The sequence below is a fragment of the Neovison vison genome, chromosome 1 (genome assembly GCF_020171115.1).
Source record: "Neovison vison isolate M4711 chromosome 1, ASM_NN_V1, whole genome shotgun sequence".
NCBI lineage: Eukaryota > Metazoa > Chordata > Mammalia > Carnivora > Mustelidae > Neogale > Neogale vison.
In genome coordinates this window covers 316504359-316525452 of record NC_058091.1, presented here as the reverse complement: position 1 = coordinate 316525452, position 21094 = coordinate 316504359, and the positions used below count along the sequence as shown (strand labels likewise).

General features: G+C 61.8%; 2 protein-coding genes across 2 annotated transcripts; one reads left to right on the top strand and one right to left on the bottom strand.

Annotated features, from left to right (window-relative positions):
* Positions 1 to 32: 32 nt before the first annotated feature.
* TRIP13 (thyroid hormone receptor interactor 13) lies at positions 33 to 17150 on the top strand. The gene is made up of 13 exons (XM_044234349.1): positions 33 to 149; positions 673 to 838; positions 2226 to 2355; positions 3588 to 3643; positions 4380 to 4470; positions 5618 to 5690; positions 9008 to 9071; positions 9871 to 9957; positions 10183 to 10289; positions 12184 to 12337; positions 14637 to 14749; positions 15790 to 15859; positions 16219 to 17150. The coding sequence occupies exons 1-13, from the start codon at positions 58 to 60 to the stop codon at positions 16312 to 16314; spliced, it is 1299 nt and encodes a 432-aa protein (XP_044090284.1). The 5' UTR covers positions 33 to 57; the 3' UTR covers positions 16315 to 17150.
* LOC122896301 (DNA-directed RNA polymerases I and III subunit RPAC2-like) lies at positions 6102 to 6787 on the bottom strand. Its single transcript, XM_044234361.1, has one exon. The coding sequence runs from the start codon at positions 6698 to 6700 to the stop codon at positions 6299 to 6301; it is 402 nt and encodes a 133-aa protein (XP_044090296.1). The 5' UTR covers positions 6701 to 6787; the 3' UTR covers positions 6102 to 6298.
* Positions 17151 to 21094: the final 3944 nt, after the last annotated feature.

Below are 21094 nucleotides of genomic sequence, written 5' to 3'. Positions count from 1 at the left end.
CGGCGGCTGAGGCGGCGGCGGCGGCGCGGGGCGCGAGGAGGAGGCGGCGGCGGCGCCATGGACGAGGCCGTGGGCGACCTGAAGCAGGCGCTGCCGTGCGTGGCCGAGGCGCCGACCGTGCACGTGGAGGTGCACCAGCGCGGCGGCAGGTGAGCGCCGGGGCGGGGGCCGGTGGCCGCGTCCGGGGCCGGTGGCCGCGGCGGCTCGCCACGCCCGACGGGAGCCGCGGGGGGAGACCCTCCCCGAGCTGCCTGCCCCCGGGGCACGGTCCGGGGCGCCGAGGGTCCCAGGGCCAGCGGGGGTCCTGGCAGCCTCCGTGCCGCCCTGAGAGCCTCAGGGTTTCCTCAGGAGCGTCCCAGGCCGTGGGCTCCTGCGCCAGGACGTCCTGGGCTCGGGGGGAGGGGGGGCTGTCCTTCCACTCAGGGTCGTCAGAGTTCCGGTGCCGGCCCACCGTCCGCGCCCCTCCGCGGTGCTGAGCCACCGTCCCCGCGACCCCACCGGGTCCCGGCACTGTGGGTGCCGACCGCCCCTCCAGGCCTGGTCCGGGGCACTGGGAGTGCTGACCCACCTTCTGGTCAGCGGGTGGAGCCGGAGCCATTGCTGCGGCGCGGTCTCGGGCGGCGAGACTCGAGCAGTTGGGGCTGAGCCTTCGTCTTCCCGTCGCTGTCCCAGCACCGCGAAGAAGGAAGACATAAAGCAGAGCGTGCGGAAGCTGCTCAACAGACATAACATCGTGTTTGGAGACTACACGTGGACCGAGTTCGACGAGCCTTTTCTGACCAGGAACGTGCAGTCCGTGGCCATCGTCGACACGGAGTTGAAGGCAAAAGACCCACAGGTACCGGGTGCACCGTGCGGAGGGCTCCTGGCTGGCTGCATCCGTGGCGTGCGCGGTCTTGATCTCGGGCTCCTGGGTGCGCTCGGGCCGCACGCTGGGAGCAGACTTCACCTCCGAGAACGCGCGGAAGCAAAGACGCATCTTGGACGCGCACCTGCCGCTTCGCTGGTCTGCGGTCGGAAGCTGGCTGGCTCGTCAGACGAGCACCGGCTCTGGGAAAGGCCAGGGGCTGCGAGCAGGTGCGCCCCTGGTCAGGGCGCCCGCAGCACCGTCGGGGCACAGACGGAAGCAGAGGCCAGCTGCAGGCAGTGGGGTGGTGGGCTCTGCTGCCGAGAGCCCCCTGCCCGCTCCCTGTTCTTGAGGTCAGCGACTGTCTGGCGTGCTCTCGGAGTGTAGGGCCCTAGGAGGCAGGGGGTGCGGCTGCAGAGAGGGGCTTTCCTTCTGGAAGTCTTCCTCTGGCCCACCCCGTGGACTGTCTCGCCACCAGCTCCGTGTGACAGGGTGGGTACGTCGGGGTGTTTCTGTCCCTTTGAGAACAAGCCGGGCGTCTCTCGGGTAGACGCGTCACCGGTATCTCCGTGGTTCGTGTCTCATAAAGAGTCCGTTTGGAAGAATTGCTTTGGCACTGAAATTGTGCGTGCAAGGTGGGTACTAACGCTGGTGGCCTGCTCAGCTTTGTCCGCCGTACCTGGTTTCGGCCAGCCTGAAGTGAGCAGAAGCGCTTTCCGCAGACGGAGGCAGCACGGGTGAACCAGAACCACAACAACAGCTTAATGCTCTCACCTTGGACTCTGCAGGTTCAGCTAGGAGCATCTTAACAGCAGTTGTGTAGTTTTATGAAGTAACGTGAGTGACGTTCGTATACGTCGTTAATAGGAGCTGGTGCTTTGGAATATCTTAGTTGTGCCTCAGTCAGGCTTTGGCTAAGGGAGCGCTCCGTCCGCCCCACGCGGCAGGGCTGTGGGAAAGCTCGCGCTAGGTCCCTGTCTGTGGGCAGAAGACGGTTCCGATCCCTCCTGCGGGACGGCGCACTCAGAGACCTCTGTGGGCCAATACGGGTGGCACGTCCCAGACCAGAACGTGGGTGAGGTCAACATGGGGGCTTTGGCGTTCTTCGTTCTTTGTTTTTTGTATTTTTCAACAAACGTGACTTTCGTGATTACAAGTAACGATAAAAGTCCTTTCTCGGGTAGAGAGGGGAAGTGTTTAAGAAAGTGCTAATGCTAAACCTGAGCACCGTAGATTTTTGTACCTGATCTAGCAACTGGTTTCTGACGTGCGTGGTTGATCTTTGGTTTTGGACATTACCACCGAACTTCGATGGCTGGAATCAGGGGCGAGTTGTTCGCAGTGTGTGGGGTTTACTTGGTGTCGCTTCTTGCCGCAGCCCATCGATCTGGGCGCCTGCACAGTCACGCTGCACGTCTTCCAGCTGAACGAGGGCGGCCCCAGCAGCGAGACTCTGGAGGAGGAGTCGGAGAACATCACGGCCGCAAGCCACTGGGTCCTGCCTGCAGGTGTGTGACAGTGCGGGCGGGCGGGCCATACCCGAGACACAAGGGCAGACGTGGGCACGCGGCCCGGGCTCTCCAAGTCCATTAGCTGAGGACTTTGTGCGGGTCCGTCTGTTCCGGAAGCTTTCAGCATGTCGCATTTCTTGTGAGATGGGAAGCGGATCGCAACAGAGGAACGTGGAGATCTCCACTGTAAGACTGTGTTCCTTCGGGCAGGGCCCTCGAAGACGGTGCTAACTGAGAAAAAGAAGGTGTTCTTTTCCTGCCCAGCTGATCACCTGCTGGGCCCCTCCTTCCTCCTGCCTTTTCTTTGCTTCTCCAAGGACTTTGCCATGGTCTAGCAGGCAGAGTCCTGGGGTGAAGCCAGTCCTTGGGGCTACGTCTGAGGTCCTGACAGCTGGTCTAGACCTTTCGCTGCCTTGCCCAAGTGCTGGCCGGTGGGGTGAGTGGTGGGTCTGGGTCTGTGCTCATGGCAGAAGCATGGGTCCACAAAAGGTAATTACGTGTGGTAACGTGACAAGAAACTGTCTCTGTGCTCCATTTAATTATCTGTCAAAAGTTACGTGACTGGCAATTACTTAGCCCCTTTAATTTTAAGAAGAACTCAAATCCAGGATGTCTGGGTGGCTCAGTGGGTTAGGCCTCTGCCTTCGGCTCAGGTCATGGTCTTAGGTTCCTGGGATGGAGCCCTGCATTGGGCTGTCTGCTCAGCCTGGAACCTTCTTCTCCCTCTGACCCGCCCCCCCCCATGCTCCATCTTTCTCTTCCGTTCTCTTTCTCAAGTAAGCGAATAAAATCTCGAAAAGTAATAATTAAAAGAATACAAAAAGATATTCAGCATCATGAGTCATCAGGGAAATGCAAATTAAAACCACAATTATAGGGGCGTCTGGGTGGCTCAGTGGGTTAAAGCCTCTGCCTTCGGCTCAGGTCATGATGTCAGGGTCTTGGGATCGAGCCCCGCATCAGGCTCTCTGCTCACCGGGGAGCCTGCTTCCCCCTCTGTCTCTGCCTCTCTGCCGACCTGTGATCTCTGTCAAATAAATAAGAAAAATCTTTAAAAAAAAAAGGCAGTATTCCAACATTAAGAAAAAGTTTAAAAATTCCGCCTGCCTGTAAGGAGAGCCTGAGCCACGTGTGGAGCAGCGGAGGGTATCAGTGGCTCAGAGCAGGCCTCCGGGGCCAGTGTAATGCCTGTGTTCCTAAAATCAGGTTTGTGTTTTATTCTCTCCCAGCTGAATTCCACGGGCTTTGGGACAGCCTGGTATATGATGTGGAAGTCAAATCTCATGTAAGTTGTTTGTGCCGTTTTCTAAGAGGGCCGCTTGTTGGAGGTGGGACCCACCTGTACTGTCTTCTCCAGCATCTCGGAGCCCTTGAACTCAAATAGGCTTTGGGAACTCGGGCCCAGCAGCAGCCCGTGTCCTGCATACCCGTCCTCTAGGGTTGCTCCCCAGCCGAGCTGGTCCCTGGGGGCAGAAAGGTGCCCGGTGTGAGGCAAGTGTGATTAGACTGTGCTCTTAGGAACCCATCAGGCCTGGAGAAGCAGGGCCAGGGGGCGGACGGAGCAGGCGGGCGTGTCTGAGCAAGCACCAGCTCGTCGGAACCCTCTTTGAGGGGAAGGGTCCTGCGTGCTGTGGGGGACCCTGGAGGTCCACCCCTCAGCCCCCCAGGCTGCAAGAACAGTTGTGGCTGCCGTCCAGGGCCCCAGTGCTGCCACTTGCCCCCCGCTGTGTTGTCCCCGAGGCACGAGACACTTAGCACATGCCAAGTCTCGTCCTTTTGTGGGATCTTGACGCTTTTAGTGAGAGCGGCCCTCGCGTTGCCCGTTATTTTTAACTGGACGGTAGTAGCAGCCTGTCCTCACGTCGGGAGTTTCTTAGGAGGCGTCCGCCCACTGCTGCGGGCAGCTTCTGAGGGGTGGCCCAGTGCCAATGCCCCTCCCCGGGCACAGGCTCCAGCAGCGCCTCCGCTGGGGGCCGCTGCCCCGACCGCACCGGTCACCGCGTCCACCTGTCTTCACGCAGCTCCTGGATTACGTGACGACGACTCTGCTGTTCTCAGACAAGAACGTGGACAGCAACCTCATCGCCTGGAACCGCGTGGTGCTTCTGCACGGTAAAGCCCGGGGGGTCGCTCCTCAGACCAGACAGACGGGAACGGGGGCCTCTGTGTGTCCCGCCGGCCTTCGAGGAGGCACTGTTGTGTTCTGATGCAGCCGGAGCTGCCCTAGAGTGTCCCTCCCTGGGAAGCCGGTACAGCTCACCTTACACTTGGCCCTTCGCTTGGCCACCCCCGGTCGCCGCCTTGTGACTTCGCTACATTATCCGCCAGCTTGTCAAGTAACTGCCTCCTGCCCGAGGGCTCCTACAAGCCTTAGGGCCGAAATCGCCTCGCGCTTCTTTGTAGTACCTTTGGAGCTTTATGGCCGCAAAGCGTGACAACCATGCTCTGTTGAATCTCCTCCAAAGAAAACCTGGGTGTGTCCTTTACGTCGCCGGTCAGGAGGCAGTCGAGAGAGCCCCGCAGCGAAGCAGGGTGCGAAGTAGTTAGCTCCTTCCCGGTTCGCTGCAGGCTGCCGCGCCCCCCGAGCAGCGGCAGACCTGCTCCGCACGCCGTCCTCCTCGCTTCTGAGTAGGCGACCGTAGTATTCAGCCAGCGGAATGGCGCGTTTTCTCCGCCGCGGTTACGTGGTGTCGCCTTAATTATCGAGAGTGTGCACAGAAAGTCGGAGCAGAGGTGCCTGCGTTTCCGGACAGACGCGGGAGTTTTGCGCGTTGGTTATGTCAGCCGCCGCCAGGCTCTGTGCCGAATGGCACATGGGGCAGGGACCCCCATCGCTGCCATTGTGGTGTAGCGTGGGCCCCGGGGAAGTGACTGTCGTGAGAGGCGTTGGACCTCTCGCAAGGTCCCAGTGGGTTTTATGGAGGACACGTGGGGACGGCAAGGGTGTCGGTGAAGCTGCCGACCAGGAGATAGAGTGCTCGCTCGGGATGCCGAGGGGACCCCCGTGCCACGAGGTGATGCTGTGTCGGGGCGCGGGAGCTGAGACCAGACTAGGAGGAAAAGGGAAAGACCCGCGAAGCCTGTTGCTCGCGTTGGCCGGCGTTCGTGCCGTGGGGGGATTCGTGAGTCCGCAGCGCTCGGGGACCAGTGTCTGTAGCGCCGAGTCCCGCTGCCTGCCTTGTGTGCCAGCGGAGCGTGGCAGCCTGTTTGAAGACACCTGTTACCACGCCGGCTTAACACATTCTCGGTTCTGTTGCAGGTCCTCCGGGAACTGGGAAGACCTCCCTGTGTAAAGCCTTAGCCCAGAAGCTGACCATTCGGCTCTCGAACAGGTAACGTCTGATAATCCGAGGAAGGAGAGCGGCAGGACCGATGGCTTCTCGTTTGTGCCCAGAGGAGTTGTACTTTCTCGCGATTTCCCTTGGCTCCGTTCCGAGTCGGGTGAGGCACCGGCTCTGTGCCCGGCGGTGCCGAGTTAGGGCTCGGTCTTCTTGAGCTGGTGGCGCTTGCTTCACAGTGAGCACGTGGTCTTTCTGGCGACGCGTTTCTGCTCTCGGGGACAGGACGCTGGGACGGCGCTTGGGACGCTCGCCGCTCGTGCTGACGGCCGATGCTCTGCCGCCTGGGAGAGGAGGGCCCGAGCCTCTCGGGGTGGGTCTGTCCGTCCCGGAGCTCGGCTGGCTCCTCGCGTTGGACACCACGTGGCTGGGCTCCAGCCCCCCTGTCCGCACTTTCTTTTTTTTTTTAAATAAAAGAGGGAATTTATTAGGTGAGTACAAAGGTTCTTGCGGGGATTCCAACGGCTGTAATGGGTCATAGCTAGAAGCACGCCTTTCTGAAGGACAGCTCGTGTTGTGATCGCAAACTTCTACTTCTGGGTTTTGCAAGATCACGAAGAGAATATCCTAGAGGATGTCCTCCCCGTATAGTGCATAAGAGACTAGAATGTGGATTCATTTCTGCTTGCTTTTTGATCCTTATATTCCTTTATGCTGGCCTCCAACTTGTCCAGCACATGTTGGCAGACATTCATGAGCTCATTCAAGCCTCTCTGAAATGGCTCAACAGCTGGAAGAGCACCTCGAGTCTGAATGCGTAAATTAGTTTTGCTCTCTGAAGGATGGGTTGTAGTGTAACCACAAAATTCCACTTCCGGGTTCTTCATGATCATGTAACGGAGAGAATTTCCTAGGGTATGGTCCTCCTCGTGCAATACAAATGTCACACAGTGTCTGTCTGTTCCAGCTGCCTGGACCATTTCCAGGGCTGTCTTCCTCTCGCCTTCAGCCATTGAGGTCTTCAATCCAGATATTTTTCTCTCCAACTCCGGGTCCTCTTCCATCGCGGGGACGGCTTCCGGGATCCTCAGGTGGTGCTGGCGGATCGGAGGCGCTAACCCATACCGTAAAACGTGCGGGCGAAGCAGGAAGGAAGGCCCTGTCCACACTTTCTGAGGACCCGTTCACGTGCACGTTCAATTGCCTGATGCTCCACATGCCGCTGATCGTGCTTTTCGGTCTTTCCGGGTCTAGAACCTGAATCTAAAAATTTTCTGTTCCATTTTGAGCCGTTTTCCAAAATATCTAATCTTTTTTTTTTCTTTAAGATTTTATTTATTTGGCAGAGAGACACAGCGAGAGAGAGAACACAAGCGGGTGGGCGGGGGAGCAGGCTCCCCGCCGAGCAGGGAGCCCCGTGTGGGGCTCGATCCCAGGACCATGGCTTGAGCCCAAGGCGGACGCCCAACGACTGAGCCTCCCAGGCGCCCCTCTAATCTGCTTTTAATTCTATCCAGCAACATCTTTCCGAGAGTTTATTTTTCCCCTCTGAAGGTTCGGCTTGCTTCCTCTTACACTTTCCCATTCTCCGATGCCTTGTGCTTGCTGAAGCTCTCGAGCCGGCAAGCAGCCGCGGTGTCGCCTTCTTCCCCGCTGGTCCCATTGCTGTCCTCCGTTCCGAGTCTCTGCTGCCGGCGGCTCTCCTGCCTTGGGGTCCGTTTCGGCTTCTCATCCAGTCAGCGAAGCTCCGATTGAATGCAGACCCTGTTTCTGTTGGCTTGCCTTCTGCTGGGCCTTCCGGTGACCCGGTGCGATTGTAAGCCTTGCTGGAGAGGACTCTGCACTGAAGGCGGAAGGGAGGCCCTTCCGGGATCTCCGTGGAGCGCCCCAGTCAGAGCGGGTCCTGTCCAGCTTGGCCGTTGGGAACATGAACGTCCCAGCTGCGAACACCCAGAACCATGCGGCCCACAGCTCTCCAGCCGCATGGGATTTCCGTTTTGTCACGTGCCTGAGTGTTCAGGAAAGACCCAGAAGGACCCCGAGATGGTTGCTGGAGTTTTCTTCCTACGTCTCCAGGTCCCCTTGAGCTTACCTGCAGCCTCCACTGCCTCAGGCTCCTTGAACTCGGGCCTCTGGGTCCAAGTTGGCATCGTGGCCGCACACGTGTTGGCAGTTGTGGTTGGAAGGGACCGCAGGCAGAGAGCCCAGGCAGCTGCAGGGCTCCGTCACATCCCATGCGGGGTGACAGCCGTCCATGCCTGCCGGCCAGTCCCTTCCAAACACCGTTGTGATTTTTGTCTCACTTTCTGGCTGATGCGGAGTGTTACTCGGTGCTCGTTGCTCAGTGGGACTTCAGAGGGGAGAGTCCGTGAGGCGCACGTTACTCTGCTGCGCTGCTTGTCAGACGCGTCCCCTGGGGGCTTTTACGTTGGGAAATTGCTCTGTGTCTACGCTTGTGCGTCTGTGCCCTGGTCCGTGCTTGGCAGCTGGGCTTGTCCAGCCCTCCTGAAAGGCACCGCGTTTTAGAGATCTCTTGGGGCGGTGTCCTAAGACCGCGGAGGCTGAACGTGTTACTACAGGAAGCACCACTCTCTAAAGCACGTCTGAAAACGCACGTTTAGTTTTTGGCTTAGAAGTTGTGAAAAGAAACCTTAGCGAGCCTTCGATGCGCATCTCGTCGAAAGACTTTCGAATTAAACTGTAATATTCAACCCGATCTTGATTTCGTTAGGTTGTCTCTCCCGTTCCCTCTTTTGGAAAAAGAATTAGCAAACGGGAAGCCGAGTGTAATGTCTGAGAGCGATGGTTTTCCTCGTGCGGACCTCCGCTGTGCCGAGGACCTGGCTCGGCGTCCCTTCTGCCCCGGCCACATCCCGTGCGCGCAGGTTTCCGGCCGCGTGTGCTGAGCTTGCCTCGGGGCGTCTGGGCACCCCCAGGCTCAGGATGTCGTCGTGTGCTGGGAAACATTGTCCCGCTCGTGGCGGTTTTAGAGGAGGAGAGCATGTTCGGCTCTGAGACTCACGGCGACTACGATCTGTCTTGCCTGCCTCGTGGCTGCTGGTGATTCTTCTCACCGCGTTAGGGCTGGGGATTACGGGTAGGTTAGAAGTGAGAGTTTACTCTCGCTCTGGTTCAAATGAAGATGTTATTCAGAAGCCTGTGTTCACTTCGCTCGGGACCCCCGGCTGCACACCAGTAGGTTTTCATAATTACTTGAGCCCTCGCGTCGTCTTGAGGTGACTCACGATTACCAGGAGCCCCGCTAGGTAGCGCGACTTAGCCAGTGAGCGGGCCGTGCTGAAGAAGGAGCGGTTGCCCCAGGGGTACCCGATTTGTGAACCGACGGTCTTAACTCTGTTTTCTCCTCCCAGGTACCGGTACGGCCAGCTGATTGAAATAAACAGCCACAGTCTCTTTTCCAAGTGGTTCTCGGAAGTAAGTATTAGCGTGACTTCTGCCACGCAGGCTCGCCAGCTGTGTGGGTAGACAGGGCCCCCTGTACGGGCCAGCTTTCTCCTCCGAGAACGTGGGAAATAGGTACCACGTGACAACGTGGCTGACTTCAGGGTCAGAGGGGAGTTCCGGAGCTCAGCGGTCCCCTGGGAATCGTGTGAGGCCTGAGAGGGTCCTCGGCTGGTGACAGCCATACTTTCAGGTGGGACAGACACTCAGCTTTCCCTCGGGGAGGGAGCCTCGCTCTAGCGAGGGCCGCAAACTCCACTGAGCACGCTCTCGGGGCCCTGAGCCTCCTTGCTTTCTTAGAGTCGCGCCGCTTGGCCCAGTTGACATTGTAGGTGCCCCTCGGCACGGAACGCCGCCCGGGCCGCTGTGTCAGGAGATCCGTCTGGTGGGCAGTGAGCCAGGACAGGGAGCACTTGTAAGGCGCGTGCCTGCTGGCTGTGTGTTTGCGTCCGCGCTGTCTTGTTCCTGGTCATGGGACGGCAGGGAAGGGGAAGGAGGAAGTCCGCCAAGTGGGAGACGACACCTGTGCCAGGTGTCCTGGAGCTGAGCCGGTGCGGGTTCAGGCGCGTTGTCCCTGCGCATGGAGTAGGGCAAGGCGGCATGTGGGTCGGCCTCCTTCCGTGTGGCCCTGGCTTCCTGGGTTCAGAGTTTCTCCGGGGGCCGTCCGGAGACAGTGGGCCCAGACCGTGGCTGGGCGGGGACCGCGGGTGCGCGGGAGCACCAGGCAGCCTGACGGGCGCAAGCTGCCACTGGAGAGCTGTTCTGCTTCCAGAGCGGCAAGCTGGTAACCAAGATGTTCCAGAAGATTCAGGACTTGATCGACGACAAGGACGCTCTGGTGTTTGTGCTGATTGACGAGGTACGTGCGTCTGGCCATCACACCTGTGACTGACGCAGATCCCAGCCCTGGCTCAGCCCGGCCTCTGCCCAGCACCCGCCCCGCTGCGCGCTCGCCCTCGGCCTCCCACGCGACCGGCTTCTGGCTCCGCGGGCTCACACACAGCCCTCCGCTTGGTCAGTGCGGCTGCCGGCGGCCCGTGGGGCCAGGCGCCGCCCTCTGCCACCTGTTGTCCCACCCCCACAGGTGGAGAGCCTCACGGCTGCCCGCAACGCCTGCAGGGCCGGCACCGAGCCTTCGGACGCCATACGCGTGGTCAATGCCGTCCTGACCCAGATCGACCGGATCAAGAGGTGACGCTGACCGGGGCACGGGGGGGGCCGCGAGGGTGGGAGGCGCCCGCACACGAGACCTTCCTTCCGGCTCCTCCGACTGGAAGCTCGGCTGCCACCAAGTCTGCTCTGCCTCGCCCGCCCGAGGCAGCGTGTGTGCCCGCTGCGGCCCGTAGCCGTGCAGGACGTGGAACTACTGAAGTCATAGCGCAGACCTGCCCGTGCCGGAAACTCCCGGGCCGCGGAGAAGCGCGGGACGGAGTGAAAGGTGACGCGCGCAAGCTTGTTGGCACTGAAGGGCTACGACGGGCGAGTGGACGTTACCTGCACGCGCTTCATGGCGCGGGACTCCCCGTGGCCCGGCCCAGCCTTGCAGGTCCGGAGACTGCGATCGGTGTAGCCTCGGCTGGTCCCACTCTGAGGAGTGACTCCTAGTCAGCGGCTCACGAGGAAGCAGTGTCCACACCAGAGCCCCTCTGCGTTCTCTGCCGCGTTCCACCGGCCGCTCCGCTGCCCACAGCTCGCTCGGTCCTGGGGTGCTGTCCTGCACCGAGGGTGCCGGACCCCAGCGCGGCGCTCGGAAGCGAGCTCGCTACATACGGACTCGCAGGGAACTGAATTCGCTAAGGGCCGTTCCCCCAGGCCTTCGGCGTAGCTTCACCACCGAGAGGCTCCGACTTCTCTGGACGCGGCTCTCAGGGTTGGCTGTGGGGGCCGCTTGCCCCCACCCTGCTGCCGGCGCTGCCCAGGCTCCTCCTGGTTTCTGCTCCTGCGCCTTCACCGGCGGGCTGTGCTCTCTCTGGAGCTTTCTACAGCATCTGACCCCTGACCGTCCCTCCCCTGCCTCCACTCCCAGACCACCTCCGTTTCTGCCGCCGGCCTCTCCTCTCATCTCTTCGGGCAGCCTGGGCAGCCCGTGCCTGGCCTTGCTCACCCATCCGAGGCCTGCGGGGCCACTGGACTAGGTGTCCGGCACACCCCAGAGCAGTCGCTCAGCTCTGAAGCCCCTGTTTCCAGGGTTCCTGCTGCAGGGACGGCTTCGTCGTACAACCACTGCTCGAGCCCAGCCCCTTCCTGTTGCCGGCAGCTGTGGGCTCAGGAGGGGAGACGTGGGCCTTTGGTTTCCCTCATACTTTCCTGTCCCCCTTCACGCTCCCTGTCCAGGCTCCTCAAGATGGCCTTTCCAGGCCTGCCTTTGTGTGGCTCTGACGCCCTGGGCTCCTAAGACCCCTGCACTCCTCACCCCTCCCTCGCTCACTCCTGCTCACCCTGTGCTGTGCACCTGTTGCCAGACACCAGGTAAAACCTGGCCCTTCCAGGGGCTCCCCCGGCCAGGTAGCTTCCTGCGGCCTGTGCGCGCCCACCACGGGCCCCGGGGAGCCCTGCTGCATCCCCGACCCTGAGCCCCCTGGGCTGGGAAGCGTGCTCCCCAGGGTGCCTCGGGCCTGCTCTGTGCTGGTGCACGTCAGTGAGCAGCGAGGCAGCCGCGTGCTCTCGCACAGAGCTTAGAAGCTAAAGGGGAGAGCAGGTGCCTGGGATCAGCAGTTCAGCTCCGCAGCGCACGGGGGCGCGAGAGCCGCGTGCAGAGCGGTCACCGGGGCCGCCCTGGCAGGCTGATGCGGCCATCAGGACTCTGCACACGAGTGAGAGTTACACCAAGCCACGGGTGAGGGAGGGGAGGCAGTAAGGAAGTGGGAGTCTGGGAGAACTTTCTGGAAGGCTGAGGAGCACAGGGTCTGCTTGGTGCACTATGTTGCAGCCAGGAGAGCTTAGTGGGAGTTGGGGATCCCACAGGCACTCGGAAGACCTTGTACCCGGCTAGAACGCTGGCCGAAAGCCGGAAGCTTCATGGGACAGAGCGCGCGAGGGAGTCACTGAGGCACTTGGGGGCTGACCCGCGCTCTTCTGTCTTTAGGCACTGCAATGTGGTGATTCTGACCACTTCCAACATCACGGAGAGGATCGACGTGGCCTTCGTGGACAGGGCTGACATCAGGCAGTACATCGGACCACCCTCTGCGGCAGCCATCTTCAAGATCTACCTCTCCTGCTTGGAAGAGCTGATGAAGGTGCTGGGTGTCTCTTCACACCTCTCGCCGCCGAGTTTTCCTGGTTTTGCCCTCCCTGACGCAACGCGGAATAGCTCACTGCGACCTGGGGGGGGCCCCCAAGTGTGGCTCTACGGTCTCTGGCCGAGAGCTGCAGCTATTCCTGGCAGGCGGAGCTGTTAGTTGAAACTGTGGCCGCTGACTCAGTATTTTTGTTCTTTTGGCACAAAACGATAATCATGACCATTTGGTCTACCGACCTGCAAGGGATGAGTGGCGGGGGGCGGGGTACGGCTGCAGTAGCCTGCAGGCTTGTGCCGGTGCACAGGGAGACCTCCTGACTGGAGGTCGCAGCCCACAGGGAGGTCATTCCAGGCCAGAGGTCGCAGCCCACAGGGAGGTCATCCGGGCGGGAGGTCGCGGCCCACGGGGAGGTCATTCCGGGCCGGAGGTCGCAGCCCACAGGGAGGTCATTCCGGGCCAGAGGTCGCGGCCCACAGGGAGGTCATCCGGGCGGGAGGTCGCGGCCCACGGGGAGGTCATCCGGGCCGGAGGTCGCGGCCCACGGGGAGGTCATTCTGGGCCGGAGGTCGCGGCCCACAGGGAGGTCACCCGGGCGGGAGGTCGCGGCCCACAGGGAGGTCATCCGGGCCGGAGGTCGCGGCCCACGGGGAGGTCATTCTGGGCCGGAGGTCGCGGCCCACAGGGAGGTCACCCGGGCGGGAGGTCGCGGCCCACAGGGAGGTCATTCTGGGCGGGAGGTCGCGGCCCACAGGGAGGTCATCCGGGCCGGAAGTCCTAGTTGCTGGGAAGTTCATTCATCCTGAGGAGGTGGTCATTTACAGGGTGTCATTGGCTGCGGTGTTAATGTCCCTTCGGTCCTGTTTTCTGCGAGCAGCCGTGAGCACGATAACACTCCGTCGGTCTTGTGTGAGCGACTTCAGCAGGGATGGGCCATGTGCCCGGGCGCTCTGGCGTGGGCACCGCGGGCTCGTGGCAGTCGGTACCTGCTGCGGGGTTCACGCTCCTCACACGGTGGAGTCCGGGAGTTGTGCAGGTGGCGAGCCGGCCGGCAGGCGGACGGACGTGGTGCTAGTGCTGCTGTCTCTGTAACCAGGAGGTGAGGGTGGGCCTTCCCGCGGCCTGGCCTCGCAGAGGATGCCCCGATGCCCTCAGCGAGGACGCCACAGCTGGCGACGGGGGTGGGAGAGCTGGTCGTGGCGGCCGCATCCCATCCTGCTGTTCGCGTGGCGAAAGGGAGGCGCCCCGTGGAGCTTTGACTCGGGGTCCCGAGAGAACTCCCGAAAGCGTCAGTGCCGAGGAGTTAGCGGGATGGGATCCTGCCGGCGGTCGAGCTGGCACGGGGCCTGGCACCCAGGAGACGTTCTCACGTTTAGCCCAACGTAACGGACTTTTTCTGGGAGCTCGGCGTGTGGGGTAGGGGTGTTCCTTGGGCGGTGTACAGGAAGTTCAGATGTCCGATGACGTCGTGGAGATCTGGTCAGTCCTGACGGCTGTTGCTCGTGACTGGCCCACTCTGTCAGGACCTGGCAGTTCCGGCGTGCGCCTGGGTGGCCTGTGTCGCTGGGAGGGGCGGGGGCCGTCGCAGGGAGGCTGAGGGAGGGAGGGTCACTCGAAGGCTGAGAACCCTCCCACACAAACCCTGTTTTTAAATTTCCCCACGGCCTTCAGCAAACCTCCAGAACCTCCAGAGAAAGCCGTTTGTTCTTTGTGTTCTTTCCCGGTTTCTGAGTCGAAAGAGTTCACGTTCAAAGTCATTTGGTAGCGGTCACTGAGCACCCTGACCTGTGAACGCGGCCCCTTGGCAGAGCGTCCCACGTGCAGACACGTGGCCTGGCAGGAACTCAGGGCCCAGATCCAGCCTCGGGCTGTGCCGTTGCCCCACACAACAGCCTGATCTTAAAAACATCCAGTGGAGACTGTCCTGGAAAGGCAGGCCAAGTCCCGGTTCCTGGGCCCGACTCTGCTCCACGGGGCTGTGCTGAACCACCGAAACCCATTACCAGCCTCAGCGCCTCCACGGCCCTCCCTTTCCTGACGCGGGAAGACACATCTTGGCCGAGAACACGGAGGGGCTGGGCCACGGCGTGTCTCTGAGATGTGTTTTGTCGTTTGCATTCTCACCTGCGTTGAGGGAGCAGGGGCGTGTAGGAGCGAGAGGGAGCGGCCTGGTCGGGGCCTTCTGGGCCTGCGTTTCTGTGAGGGGGTGCGGCTGCCTGCTCTCTGGGGACTGTCCCCGTGGCTGATGGTGTGCACTCTGCCCTGTGGGCCTGGCGCTGACGCCTGTCTCTGTCCCCAGTGTCAGATCATATACCCTCGCCAGCAGCTGCTGACCCTCCGGGAGCTGGAGATGATCGGCTTCATCGAAAACAACGTGTCCAAGTTGAGCCTCCTTTTGAGTGAAATTTCAAGGTGTGAGTTGACGTCGTGTCTGTAACCAGAGAAGCGCGTCGGTCGCGGTGATGGGCGGTTGTAGCTGACCGGAGCAGCCCGGGCTAGCGGTGCGGGGTCACAGGACGGGGAATCGGTTTCGGAGGCATGTGTCGCATACGTGCCGGGAGGGCTTCGAGAGCCCTCTGCCACCCTGGCCCCGGGTTCCTAGCCAGAGGGTGGAGGGCAGCTGCCCTCCGAGAGGCGGCTTTAGAAAACAGAAAACAGTGCTGTGCTTCTCTCTGAAAAGAGAAGACGTTCGCATTAAGGCTGTCTTGACACACTGGTGATTTCTTAAATGGTCTTTGTTCAAGTTGTACAAACGTGCAGGAAGAACAGACTGGAAGCTTCTGTCCGAGTGCCGACCTCGGAGCGCTATGCTTGGGGCTCGGGGGAGTAACGGAGAGCACAGGGCTCCTGGCCCCGGGCGGCAGGAGGGCAGCCCCGGCACCCTGGGGACAGCCGCTGGCGTGCAGGGGCCAGAGCCCGCAGCACTGTCGCCTCAGGTGGCGTGGGTGCCCGGGAGCGTGAGGAGGGAGGCGGGGAGATGGACCGGAGCCTCCGAGGTCGGAATTTGGATAAATGGGCGAGAGACGGGGATCACCACGGAGCCGTGTGTGCAGGGTCTGACCGCAGAGACCAGCAGGTGCCGGGCCGTCTCCAAGCGGCGTTCTGACCAGAGGCTTTGAACCTCATTCTGCAGCTGTGAGGCTCGTGGAAGGTCTTGAACCTTCCGGATAGCCTGAAGAACAGATTATTTTTTGGATAATCTGTTGAAGAGATTGAAGCTGGTTGAGCTGGGCAGGGAGGGCAGCGCAGACACTGGCACGGAAACGGACGCGGACCAGCCCGGTCCCTGGGGGAGCCGCGCTGCAGGCCACGTGCCCGCCATGTCGTGTGCGCGAGGCCAGGGTCGCACTAGGACAGCCGCTGAAGACAGGGAGACCAGCCGTAGGGGCAGGGACATTCAGAGATGAGGGAAACTGGCCTGAAGCTGTCCCCAAACACCGCTCCGTTCACAGGAAGAGTGAAGGTCTCAGCGGCCGCGTCCTAAGAAAACTCCCTTTCCTGGCTCACGCGCTGTTCGTCCAGGTGAGTCCCCACAGCTTCCCCGCACTCCGCTGTCCCCACCACCTCTCTGTGGGACAGGCTGTGGCCTCGCTGGGAGCCACACAGAATGTGGCTGGGAACCCGATTTGTCTCCATGCCTAAGGGGTGGGCTCCTGGGTAGGAGGAGGACTCGGAGGCCCCGCTGGGACCTCACACAGCTCCCAGGGCTCGCGGAGAGCCCACCCTGGGCCCTCCCTGACGCCCCTGAGGCTGCTTGCACTCCAGGGCGCCCCGCTCGCCCTGTGCTGGGGCCGCGCCCCTGCTGCCGTCCGCACACGGGGGGCTGCCGCCAGCGGCCCCACCAAAGCCAGGACAGCCCACATGCCCGTGTCTCCTTCCAGGCCCCCACCGTCACCATCGAGGGCTTCCTGCAGGCCCTGTCCCTGGCGGTGGACAAGCAGTTTGAAGAAAGGAAGAAGCTCTCGTCTTGCATTTGAGCTGAGCTCTCCGCCCGCGGCTTTCTGAGCATGACCAGCGAGTGACGTGTCCGCTCAGAGCAGCGGCTGCCGGAGTCTCCAGCACCGGCCCCGGTCTAAGGGCCAGAGCCCGAGAGGCTAAGTGGTGTTCCAAGAAGTGTGCCGTATTTACATGTTTTTAAGACCAGCAGCCTGTCATTTCCACGGTTGGGAAGGATGGCAATTCGCGTTCTGCCGTCCGGTAAAGAACGGTCCCGATGTGCTCACTCCATCCTGTGTCTGGCCCATTGGGCAGAAAATGCTGACAAACGTTTGAAAAGGGCAATTACCGTAGCTAATTAAGAAACAAAAGGGAAGCCTTATCGCCTTAAATAATAACGTGACCCTGGCATTAAGAACGTCGGCCTCGCTGAAGACGGCAGGCAGCTTTCTGACCTGACCTTTATTGCAGGGTGTACTGCACACGTGTCAGGGGCTAATCAGTAAAGAGATCCTGTTCCTGTTCCAGAAATTGAGAAAAAACATCCCTGGTAGACACCTTTCCCGATGATCGGTCGTGGTGCTGTTTGTGAGAAAGGTGCAGCCTCGGCGTCCGGGCCGCCGCGGGCCACCGCCCTGGCATCCGCCACAGGCCCCGGCACGTGGCACTTCTGCCTGTCGTTTTGTTCCCTCAGCGAGGTTCCTGCGGCGCGAGTGTGTGGTCACGGTGGCCGTGGACACTGGCTGATCGCTGGGTCTCGTGGGTCGTCGTATTTGGGGTTGCCTGTTGCTTTGATGTTCGCGGTTTATATACGTTTTCAGGAACACGTTATCTTTTGTTACAGAACTTCTTAAGTATTAAAACTTTTCCCCGAGAATGTTCTCGTTCTGGTTCTCTTATCCCTCCCCAGTGCTCTGAATTTTATTGAAACGTTTTTCGTACGATTATTGAGTTTTTAGCCGGTTTCATGCTCTCGGGTGTAAGAGCCTGGGGTGGGAATGACCCAGAGCCGGATTCGGAGCCTGGACCTGCTCCTGTTGGACAGCGGAGCCCGAGTCTGGGGTCTCCTTGAACCCCTGCAGCGGGGGTAGAAGTGGAGTCTGCAGGCACCAGGGTCGGGAGAAGAGGGGGGCACCACGCTCCGCAACTGGGGTCCCTAAGACAACTTCATCTCGTGAGTTTGCTGCTGAAATGCCTGGTCCCCGGTGCCCCGATGGAAGGAAGGGGCGGCGACCAGGCTGGTGCCGACGGGTGGAAAAACAGGACGAGAGAGACAGGCAGGGGGAGGAGAAGCTTAGAGGGACAGACTAGGTGGGGGTGCGGCCCTAGAGCCAGGCCCTGCGGGCGGAGGACAAGCTCTAAGGGTGGGGAAGTCCACCGGACCAAGACCCACGGCCCAGGAAGCGGGGTTGCTGGGGGCCTCTGCTGCGCGGCCCATGGGCCACTAGAGGGCAGCATGGCCCGTGCAGTGGGACCGGCGGGTCCCCCCGGGCAGACCTAGTGCTTCACAGAGGCCGTCCACCCTGCCGGGCCTGGTGGCCCCCTCCCTCGACCTCCCCGTGCGCCACGTGTGTGCAGGGGCATGTCGGTGCCTCGGGCTGTGCGTGGGGAGGGGCCATGGGAGCACGGGTCCTCGGCCTGTCGTGCCTCCTCGGGGGCTGGTTCGCCCGGTGCGCACGGATGAGGGCCATGGGCCCACCCGCCTGGCCGTCCCGAGGGCCCCGCTGGAGATGGGCGGCCAGGGTGTGAGGAGGGGGTCACACCTGGGGACTAACAGGGGACACGGCCCTGGGCTCCTCCCTAGCACAGGCTGTCGTGGGCACTTTGTGAGCGGTGGCCACCCCCACCCCGGATGCTTCTCTCTGAGCGCGGCCACGCACTCCCGTGGGCACGGGCTGGCAGAGGGGCTGTCCCGCGGCCTCACTGGTGAAACCGGCCGAGTGCTGTCCCCAGGAGCCCACGGGGGCCGTGACGTTGGACGCGGGAGGGGGAGACCACACCGGCAAGGCAGCGGACCGCCGTAGGCATGAGGCCAGGCCTGACACAGCTGTGGGGACAGGACAGCGGGGCCACCACTTGGCCAAGCCCGAGGGAGTCCACAGCCACCGCAGGGTTCTGGCCTTGAAAGGACCAGGCAGTGAATGGACAGAGGGGACGGTCGCTCTGCTGTGCCCTTCCCGACCGCAGGCTGTTGGTTTCAGTAAACTGTCGGGGTGGGGGGTCAATTCCGAGGTTTTCTCCGGCCCTCCCCGCCGCGCAGGGGCCCCACGTAGAACGTGCAGTTTCCTTCCCAACGACACACACAGCTGGGAGATGCCGGCGGCTCCCGGGAGTGCCCGGCCCCTCCCGGCACAGGCCTGGGCCCACCCACCCCTTCCCTGGCTGCCGTGGCTCTACGTGGCCCCGCTGGGCCTCTCCAGGCCTCTAAGGGCTCCGGCGCGGTGGGTTTGCTCATCCCTTGGCTCTTTGCTGGGAGATCCAGCCCGAGGATACACCGGCAAGTCCTGAGTCACAAACCTGTCCTTGCCTCTGGCCCCTGGTGACATCCCAGAGTCCAGCCCACGGGCTCCTTCGGCAGCTCAGTCTCGGGCGTGATGTCTGTCCTCCCCTGGGGCCCGGCAGGTCTCCAGCGGCTTGTGCCGTTTCACCCTAGTTCCGGGGCCACTGCCGCTGGCTCAGAAGGCCTGACGAGCCTGGGGCGTTTCAGTCGGGGCCGTTCACGCAGATGCGCTGTCCCGGGTCGCGGTCTGGGACCCCCCCAGGGCCCCGAGCATTGGTGTCTCTATAGAACCCTCAGCTGTGCGGAGTCCGGCTGCTTGACCACGGGATCCTCCGCTCTGCCGCACGAGCTGTGCTTTCCTGAGTGTCCGGACACTCTCCGGGCCTCGGGCTCCTTCGCGGTTGCTGTCGGCGCCCTGAGCTCTCCCTTCTGCATGCAGGACACCCCCACACCTTAGTAGTGACCCCCCCCCCGTGCCACTGTCCTTGCGTTTGTCATTCCTCCAAGCACTTCGCGGATGGCTCCGGCCGGTGCCTCCCACGGCGCAAGTGCAGGTGACGCAGCCGCCTCTGTCCCTGCCGGCTGAGCGCCGTCCCCCGCAGGCAGGGGCACCCACCGGGGAGGAGGCAGGACTGGCGGAGCCTTCCGATGCCAAGAAGACTCGAAGGTTTGGGCTTTGTCAGCCAACGGGGCCGCTGGAGCAAAGAGCCCTTTGGCAGGGTCGCTGTCAGGAGAAAGGGCTGGTCCCTTGAACCACTCCGGGGTCAGTTAAGAGCAGACACGTTTCGTGGATGCTGGCGGGAAACTCCAGACTCCCGGGTGGGAGAGGGAGGTCTCCGGCTCTCGGGGCACAGCAAGCAGCCTGAGTGCCATGCCCCCTTGTCCCTCTTGTCCCCAGAGCCCACAGGGCCGAGACCTACGACTTAGCACAGATGTGACCTCTCTCCTGTGAGTTCTCGCTTAGGACCAGAAACCTTCTCTGTCAAGTGAGGTCCCATTCGTGACTGGACAGCTGTGTCCTCTGTCGTGTGCCCCCATCGTTTGGCCAGGATTCTTCCGTCCCTCCACGAGTCGCCGCGAGCGGACAGCTCTGTCGCTGTAGGCCGTCACTTGGGGCAGCCGGTCTCCCGCTGCCGTCTCCCAAGTTCGCCGGGACCTACGACCCGCGACGGGAGACTGTGGCCGATCACGTGAGCGGCCGCTTCTCCTGGAGCCTTTCTTCAGACCCATCCTTGCTGCCGCTTGGGTCTGGAGAACCCTGTGACCTTCGCTGTCGTCTTCCGGGGAATTCTTTCTCCTCTGTCTCCTGACAGGAGCTCCGCTGCCGTTTCCGCTCGGGTCTTTCTCTCCCCTCAGGGGCAGCTGGTGACTGAAACACCCTTCTCTCCCGTCACCACCGATGACTGAACTCCCTTCCTTACCAGCTTACTGAGTGTTCCTTTCTGGAAACTTTTTCCCCCTATTTCCCAGAGTTGTCATTTTTGGCTCAACGTGTCCCCTCGAGATTGCTGGGTCAGAGTCCATGACTGGCTCCTTTCTGTCTCTACCCCCGACTTATCCCTGTGGTCAGACGCCCTCCTTCCTCCGTGATTTCTCATTCGTGCCCGGGAGCCTTCCTTCTCTGTCACCTCCATGAGGCCAGGTCACTTGGTCACGCTGCAGAGTCCCCTGGTTCCCGGAGCACGGACTCAGTCTGCCCGCGACCCTAAAGGAAAGGAAGTTCTCTCTCGGCCCCACAGGTCGGGGTTCGCCAGTGGCCTGGCACAGTTGGTGTTTTGTTTTCTTTTTGAGATTTTCGGAGACTCGGGCCGTTTCCTGGCTGTTGTCAGTTTGCCGGGTGGCGGAGCCCACAGCTGGCTCCGGCCGCTCCAGCTGGCCTGGGTCCTGGCACGTGTGAGCCCCGCGCTCTCCCAGGGGCGGGGGGACAGAAGCCCAGCCTCACGTGTGCCCCATTGCCACGCTGCCTGCTCCCAGAGAGGCTGGTCAGCCCTCGTAGGGACAGAGACTCACGATCGTGACTCCACGGACCCCTGGGGCTGACCTCCCTGCTCCCAGTTGCGCAGAGCAGCAGAGCCGCCCCGAGAATGGCCAAGTCTGCGTCGCCAGGCACCCTCTTGGAGGGCGTGACTTCAGAGCGTGGCCAGGACTCAGCGGCCCTCCCTGCCCTCGGGGCAAGGGAAGGGGAGGCTCTCTGCCTTTGTCCAGGCACCCCCATCACGGAGGCAGGATCCCTCCCCAGGCCTCGGCCTTCCTGTAACCCTGGGTCTCAGGTCCCAAGTCTGTCTACTTCTTGGACTTGGCCTCTTGCAGGAGCTCAGGGA